At 33.7% G+C, this 8029-nt stretch overlaps 1 protein-coding gene across 1 annotated transcript; it reads left to right on the forward strand.

Moving 5' to 3' along the window:
• The first annotated feature begins 560 nt into the window (after positions 1-560).
• On the forward strand, positions 561-2527 carry LOC110875246 (ABC transporter G family member 5). Its single transcript, XM_022123447.2, has one exon. It carries the CDS (start codon positions 616-618, stop codon positions 2485-2487), a length of 1872 nt encoding a protein of 623 aa, XP_021979139.1. The 5' UTR covers positions 561-615; the 3' UTR covers positions 2488-2527.
• The last annotated feature ends 5502 nt before the right edge of the window (positions 2528-8029 follow it).

An 8029-nucleotide genomic window follows, 5' to 3' on the forward strand; every position in this document is an offset into this window, starting at 1 on the left:
TTTGATATATAATACGGTTATATAACTACTATGCTCTTTTCACGCTTCTACTACTTTGATTATCTTCTATTCATTATTTACAAGTGCATTATTATACGGTTTTTGCACTAATAAATATATTTTTTTTATTCTGAAATGAACGTGAACATATATAATTAATTTCAAAACATAATTGCATTGTACTAATTGGATAGAATATTAAAAAAATGGAGACTTGAGCATAGAAGCATGTGGAGAGATGGTTACAAACTTACAATTTACAAACCAATGAAGAGATTGCATATTTCACGTGAATGCTTTTGTTTTTTGCATGGCCTGAAACCTCGAAAATAAGTTGCTGCTGGTTGCATGTGAACGATGCATTGTCATTTCTACTTGCACCTAAATGAAATAGGTACATACATACAACATATACATACTTATACATCCACATATATACATACATTTTTATCCTATATATAAATATATACACATAGAATGATAGAAAACAACAAGATTACGGACAAAGGAGTACGTCCTCTGATGTGAAAGGCTCCAAAGAAAGCTTACAAGTACTCATAAATCCATAAGCAAATACCACTTGAAACCACACACCATAAAAAGATTTCACTCCAAATGAATAGAAAGGGTTGTGCCATTGAAGCAACCGGCATCAACTACACAATCTACCCTCAACCCTCTTTCAACATCTTCAATAAAAACCAACAATCCAATTCGGATCACAACTCCCCCCGCCGGGTTCTCCGCGAAGTAAGCTGCCATGCAAAACCATGGGAGGTCCTTGCCATTGTGGGCCCCAGCGGTGCCGGAAAGTCGTCTCTTCTCGAGATTCTCGCCGGAAAACTCACCCCACAAACGGCATCAATTTATGTTAACGGGAGACCCGTGGACAAGACAAGATTCAAGAAGATATCAGGGTATGTTACGCAGAGGGACACGTTGTTCCCTCTGCTAACTGTAGAAGAAACCCTAGTTTTTACCGCTAAGCTCCGCCTGAATCTTGGTCAACCCGAGCTCACTTCACGAGTCAAGTTGCTGATACATGAGCTCGGGTTGACACACGTGGCAAATGCACGTGTTGGGGATGATAGGGTTCGTGGGATTTCAGGCGGAGAGCGGCGTAGGGTTTCTATTGGTGTCGCAGTTGTTCACGACCCAGAGGTGGTGATTCTAGACGAACCCACCTCCGGGTTGGACAGCAACTGCGCGTTCCAGATCATAGACATGGTCAAGACCATGGCTGAAACCCGAGGCAAGACCGTGGTCCTTAGCATTCACCAGCCAGGGTTTAGAATCATCAAGCTTTTTAACTCCATACTACTCTTAGCAAACGGCACCGTTTTGCACCAAGGATCTATTGATGAACTAAACCGTTCGTTACGGCTCAATGGGCTTGAACCACCTCTCCATGTTAACGTTATTGAGTTTGCAATAGACTCAATTGATATTATACAACAACAAAAGAACCAAAAGACTTCAAATCTTGAAGAAAACATAACTCCTTCAACAAACAAAATGATTCAAGGTAAGTTCACTTTACAACAACTCTTTCAACAATCAAAGGTCATAGACCTTGACCATGAACAAGAAGAACACAATGAACAAGAACTAATAATTCGAGACGGTTTCGCAAATTCAAGATTCTGCGAAACCATAATCTTGACACATCGATTCTGGAAGAACATTTCGCGGACAAAAGAGCTTTTCGCATGTCGAACACTCCAAATGCTGGTATCAGGTTTGATTCTCGGGTCGATTTTTTACAATCTTGACATGGACTTGCTTGGAGCACAAGAAAGGGTAGGTTTATTTGCTTTCATTTTAACATTTTTGCTATCAACAACTGTGGAAGCCCTGCCTGTTTTCTTGCAAGAGAAGGAAATACTCATGAAAGAAACTTCATGCGGAAGTTATCGAGTTTCGTCGTACGCGATCGCGAACGGGCTAGTATACTTGCCGTTTTTGCTTATTCTAGCAATACTATTCGCGACCCCGTTATACTGGTTAGTCGGGTTAAACCCTAATGTCTTGGCGTTTTCGTGGTTTCTACTACTCATATGGCTAATTCTCTACACTGCAAACTCAGTGGTGGTGTGTTTTAGTGCATTGGTACCGAATTTCATCGTTGGAAACTCGGTTATATCGGGTGTTATGGGGTCTTTCTTCTTGTTTTCGGGCTATTTCGTGTCGAAACAAGGCATGCCAAAGTACTGGATATTCATGCATTATATCTCATTGTTTAAGTATCCATTTGAAGGGTTGTTAATGAATGAGTTCTCTGGTGGTGAGGGTAAGTGTTTGGAGTATTTGTTTGGGAAGTGTTTAGTGAGTGGTGAAGATGTTCTAAGGGAAACAGGAGGGTTTGAGGAGGATGGTAAATGGAAGAATATTGTGATTATGTTGTGTTTTATCTTGGTTTATAGGTTTATTTCATATGTGATTCTTAGGTTTAAATGCTCCCAAAAGGGACTTAAAGTTGTTTTTTAAATGATTATTCCAAATAATTCTTGGTAACATTTCTTGAAAATTTGAGTGTTATATAATATGTATTGGTTTATATAATTGGCAATTGGCAATATTATGTTCGTTAGTTATTTGGGTTTTTCGGCTCTTTTATATAATTAAATTTGTGGATATTGATTGCTAGAAATGATATCATCTATGTTTAATTTGTTTAGAAGTTAATAATTCTTATTTAACGTTTATATAAAATATGTTGAAAAACTTTAGTTATTATTTATTATCTTTTTGCCATTCAAAAAAAATATTTATTATCTTTTTGTTTCTAACATGAATCATTTTTAAATTCCAAATGGTGTGCAATTATTAGATAAAGGTGGTCATGCTATTCATGTATAGATGGCCTTCAAATAGATAATTTATGATATTCTTTAAGAAATTATGATAATATACATGTTTAAATATATGAAAAATTATTTTCAACTATGTATATTTCGTGAATTACAATTATAAAGAAAATTTATTGATTTTAATTTTCAACAAAAGATTATAATTGTAATAAATATAATCTTAAAGTTTATATCATCTACATGTACTTCTCCCTTTTGTAAAGCTTTTGCTGTTATAAATTGCAACTTTTGGAGAAAGCTAAAGTGAAATATCATAAGTATAAATATTGATCACTTTTCATTTCACATAAAAGATCGATAAGAAGAAAACAATTATTATTTTGTTGTTTTGACATGCACCGGATTTATTGTACTACAGAATTGATGGTACCGATGCGAGAGTCACGGGTGTCGAATGGTTCCAAAACTTCAATAAATATATGTAATTTTAAATGTCATATTGTCGAACAAGTTAAAAACCTATAATTTTTGTAAATTTTCGACCACAATTTTGCAGAACAAGTTAAAAACCGATAATTTAGTATATTTTCAACCACAATTTTGCACAAGTAAAAAATGACAGTATTTAAGTTTTTTAATCATATAAACAAAATGAAAATCCTACCTATCTTGTCAACCCGCACACATCCTAAATGGGTTGATGATTCAGGATGAACGAATTGACGCTACCCATCCTAAATGGTTTGATGATTCATGATGAATGAGTTGATGTTACCCGCGCATTGCAGAGCGAGTTGAATATCAAAGTTTTCATAATCAAATATGAATATTCTTTATATATGCAAAACATATTTCTAGGTTAAGTCATATAACCATAGTAACGTACACAACATTTGGCAAACCATATAAACAAATATTAATAATTTTATTGAGTATTACTCGCAAACCATATCTTGTGATTGGTATTTAGGTCGGCTATTGCCTCTATTCCATCTCCCTAAGTCCATCCGTACTCACGGGTGATATGGCGCCTCCCCCTCTTATAATGCCCCATAGCGCCGTCGCACACCGCCCTGGGCGGCGACATACAACGGGTTCTGGCCTCCCCCATGAAGATTATAACGACGTGAACATTATTCCTTCTCTCTCACACGTATATGTATATATATATATATATATATATATGGTTGGGATTTGGAGAAAACGGTAGAAAGTGTGAGAACGCTTATCGATCGTCCGATTAAAACAATCTATGGACTAGATTGGCGCGGTGGCGTTTTCGTAAATAACATCAATTTTCTTACGTGGACGCGCATCATTAAGGGTAAAAGCGTCTTTACACCTCTATACCAAAACGCCATAATGATGAATAAAACGCCAATACGGACCAAATCACATCGCTATATAAACAAAAAAACATCCAAGAAATAAAAACACATCCCCCAGAACCTGAAACGCCATATTTTCTACTATATACCATTCAACTTACAAACACCAAAATTCACAAAACATCAAACACAACTACTCAAAAACGCCATATTTTCCACTATATACCATTCAACTTACAAACACCAAAATTCCCAAAACATCAAACACAACTACTCAAAAACGCCATATTTTCCACTATATATCATTCAACTTACAAACACCAAAATTCCCAAAACATCAAACACAACTACTCAAAAACGCCATATTTTCCACTATATACCATTCAACTTACAAACGCCAAAATTCCCAAAACATCAAACACAACTACTCAAAAACGCCATATTTTCTACTATATACCATTCATCTTAGAAAACGCCAAAAAGATTCCAAAAGATCGACGGTTCTTTCAGATACACTATTTCCTCAGTAAAACGCCAAAAATGCCAAAAATCGTTTTTTGTATATTCAAAATATTGTTCTACGCCAAAGTGTCGGATAATGCATTCTTCCATGAGGTGTTGTGACTAAAATAACATTTTGCTGCATGAGATGGACAAATTATAAACAAAAAGATGCTGGGGTCAGACTTATGTCATTTTTTGTGTTTTGTTCTTGATGAATATTTTAATGGCATGAAAAGACGAATGACACTACTGAGTTGTTTGAAGATACATATTCAAAAAAAAATCATGTCATTTTGACTTTCCAAATGGCCACAAAAACACAAGCATGGCTAAGCCAAACCACCAGCGAACATGATTCAAAGAAGAAAGAGACTGATGACACTGAAGATTTGGAAGATTAATTGTTTTTTTTTTTATTTTATTTTTCTGTTGTTTCCTATGTATTTTTAAATTTAGAATAAAAAATACATTATCTTAATTAAACGCCAAAACAGTCAAAATGCATATGAAAACGCCATAGATGGAGTAAAAACGACAAAAACACCAAAACTATAATGAAAGTAACTTACAGAAGTATTAATTAAAAAAAGCTAAAAATGAAAAAAAATAAAAAAGCCAAAAACTACTAAAACCCATTCAAAAACGCCAAACCTGAAAAAGCTGAACAAAAAAACAGTAAAAATACACAGTAAAATTGAAAAGACGGCTACTTTATTAATATCATTTATTATAAATAAAATCCCGCCTAAACTACGCGCCAAAAACATCCTATAAAGAGAGATATCTCTGCACAAACAACTTATCACAAAACCAGAAAACAAACGCCATATTCCCTAGAAACCATTCACTTTAAAACGCCAAAAAAAAAATACTTAAAAAAGCCACAGATTCAGAACCTCGATTCTGTTATATTGAGTATTGATCTGAATGAAGTTTCACTGAATGGATTCTTCTCTGAGTTGGGTATCTCTATAATCTTTTGCTGAATGAGATGGACAAATATTCAAGACAAAGAGACTGATGACACTGATATGACATCATGCCACTTTGTTCTTGATGGATATATAGATGGCATGAAGGGATTAATACATTAGAGCAGGCATTGATCTTCAACATGTCATCAAACAAAGTATATAACCACCCACCATAAAGGATGCCACAAAAAATAAGCATCTTCTAAATACGACCGTTATGTAGGAAAATAAGGATCTACATAAGGCATTCAAAAACAGGTTCAAAAACGCCAAAAAGGTTAAAGTAGAAGAGGCTGATGACAGTGAACATTTGAATGAGAAATTAGATTGTAATTTTTTATTTTTTTTTCATTATCTATTGTTTGTTATGTAATTATGTGTTGTTTACCATCTACTTCTCTGCTATTTTAAAAAAATTGAGTATAAAAAGCCAAAATCTACAAACATCAAAACGTCTGATAGTGTGAGAACGAATGCAAGCAAAGTACGAGGATGCTATATTAAACACCAAAAATGCAAACAGAGTATTATAGGAAAAATCAACACTAAATGACAGATGAAAATTGAAAGAAACAGTAAAATAAAGAGACAGTATCATTTATTGCCAAAAACATTAAAGTTATATTAATGCCACTACATGGAAAATTGAAACATATTTATCTTTTCAAAACGCCATAATTGCTTGTCACATTATAGGCCTGAATCCTAGATGGCAAAACACTTAATATTATAAAAATCAAAGAAAATTACTGATGTTTTTTAAATCAATAAAAACGCCAAAACAAATACTTAAAACGCCAAAATGTTTACTATAGTTCTGATCTAAAAACAATAAAAACGCCGCGTATTTAATAAACGCCAAAAAGATGGAAAGATGAAGGGACACGCGTTAATAAAAAAGAAATATGAAAGGACAAAAAAGCCCCTCCGCCTTTCTCTAAGCGGCGTGACACGTGTTAGGCCAGGAAGCGTTCTCACACTTTCTACCGTTTTCTCCTGATTCCGTTTCTATATATATATAGGGGAAGGTTTAAATGAGAACGCTAAATACTGTGAGAACCGTGAGAACGAATAAAAAAACATGAAAACTTGGTCAAAAACAATTCAAATTCAAAATTTATTTTTACACTTAGCATTATTATCTGAATAAAATCTTCGAAATTAAATTTACACATTTGAATTTTCGTATATTCGTAAATAAAGAAAATTTACACATGTGTAAGTTTGCCATTTACACATGTGTAAATTTGTTATATTTACACATGTGTAAAAAATCTAATAAGAGTGCTTTTAAGAGGATAAATGAATTATTTGATGTTGTAAATTCTTTTTTTGATGTTGTATTTTAATTTCAATGAGGGTTGTATTAAAAAAAATGGTTTTGATTGGTGTTCTCATTCGTTTTCACGGTTCTCCCAATACCTTTCTTGTTTCTCTTAGAATCTTTATCATCCGGTTTTATGTTGAAAATACGTTCAAGAACATATGAAGAAGCATGATAACTATCTAATTTGTTATTATCTTGTACTAATTCAGCCATCTTACGTTTAAGCTCAGCAACCTCTTCAATATACTGATTAACTACTTGTTTTATTTCATATTGGTTTTAAGCATTTATGACGTTTCAGAACATTGTGAAAGTCTCTATTGAACAAGTTTCATTTGGCTTTTCACAGCTTCGTATGACTCTTTTGTAACTTGATATGCAATTTTTATTGAATCATATTCCTTTTTCATTTCTTGAAACGCGTTTTCTTTTTGTAAACATTCTTCTGTCATTGCTGAACACTTTTGTTTCAAAATCTCATTTTCTTTTTCAAGAACCTTACATTTTTGTGTCAGCTTTACATCGTTTTCTTTTAAAACTTTTTCATTTTCAAACATTTCTTTACATTTTTCTTTGAAAACTCTTTCAATTTCAGTAAATTTCATATCTCTGATTTTAAATTTTTCATCTTTTCTAGTACAAGCACTACATATTTCCACACATTTCTTGCACTGATCATCAGTTTTATTATCAACTTTATTTAATGATTCCGAAGATTTAGTTTGAGTTATTACCTCAGCATTTTCTGGCAACTTGGCTTCTTCTGCCATCTACTTCTGTTTCTCATCAACCTCCTACTGTTTTTCTTCAACAGCTTCCTCTGCTAGTTTCTTCAGCTTCTCATCCGTCTTTTTCTGACTTTCCTCACCAGCTTCTCCTACTGTTTTCTTCAATTCATCCACCATCTTCTCAACACTTTTCTTAAGCCTCTTTTCATCTCTCTTTCTCAAACTCGTTGTCATCACTTCTCTGATTTTCTTTTCCAGATTCGGGACGTAATCTTTATCTGCATCTCTATTCGAGTAATATTCTTCAGACAAAATAATTAATTCTAGTAGATCGTCATAAACCACCTCACTCGAATCT

Source organism: Helianthus annuus, chromosome 1 (genome assembly GCF_002127325.2).
Source record: "Helianthus annuus cultivar XRQ/B chromosome 1, HanXRQr2.0-SUNRISE, whole genome shotgun sequence".
Taxonomy (NCBI): domain Eukaryota; kingdom Viridiplantae; phylum Streptophyta; class Magnoliopsida; order Asterales; family Asteraceae; genus Helianthus; species Helianthus annuus.

Excerpts from the sequence above, each read along its gene's own strand:
- LOC110875246 (XM_022123447.2), top strand. The coding sequence starts at position 616 with ATGAATAGAAAGGGTTGTGCCATTGAAGCAACCGGCATCAACTACACA.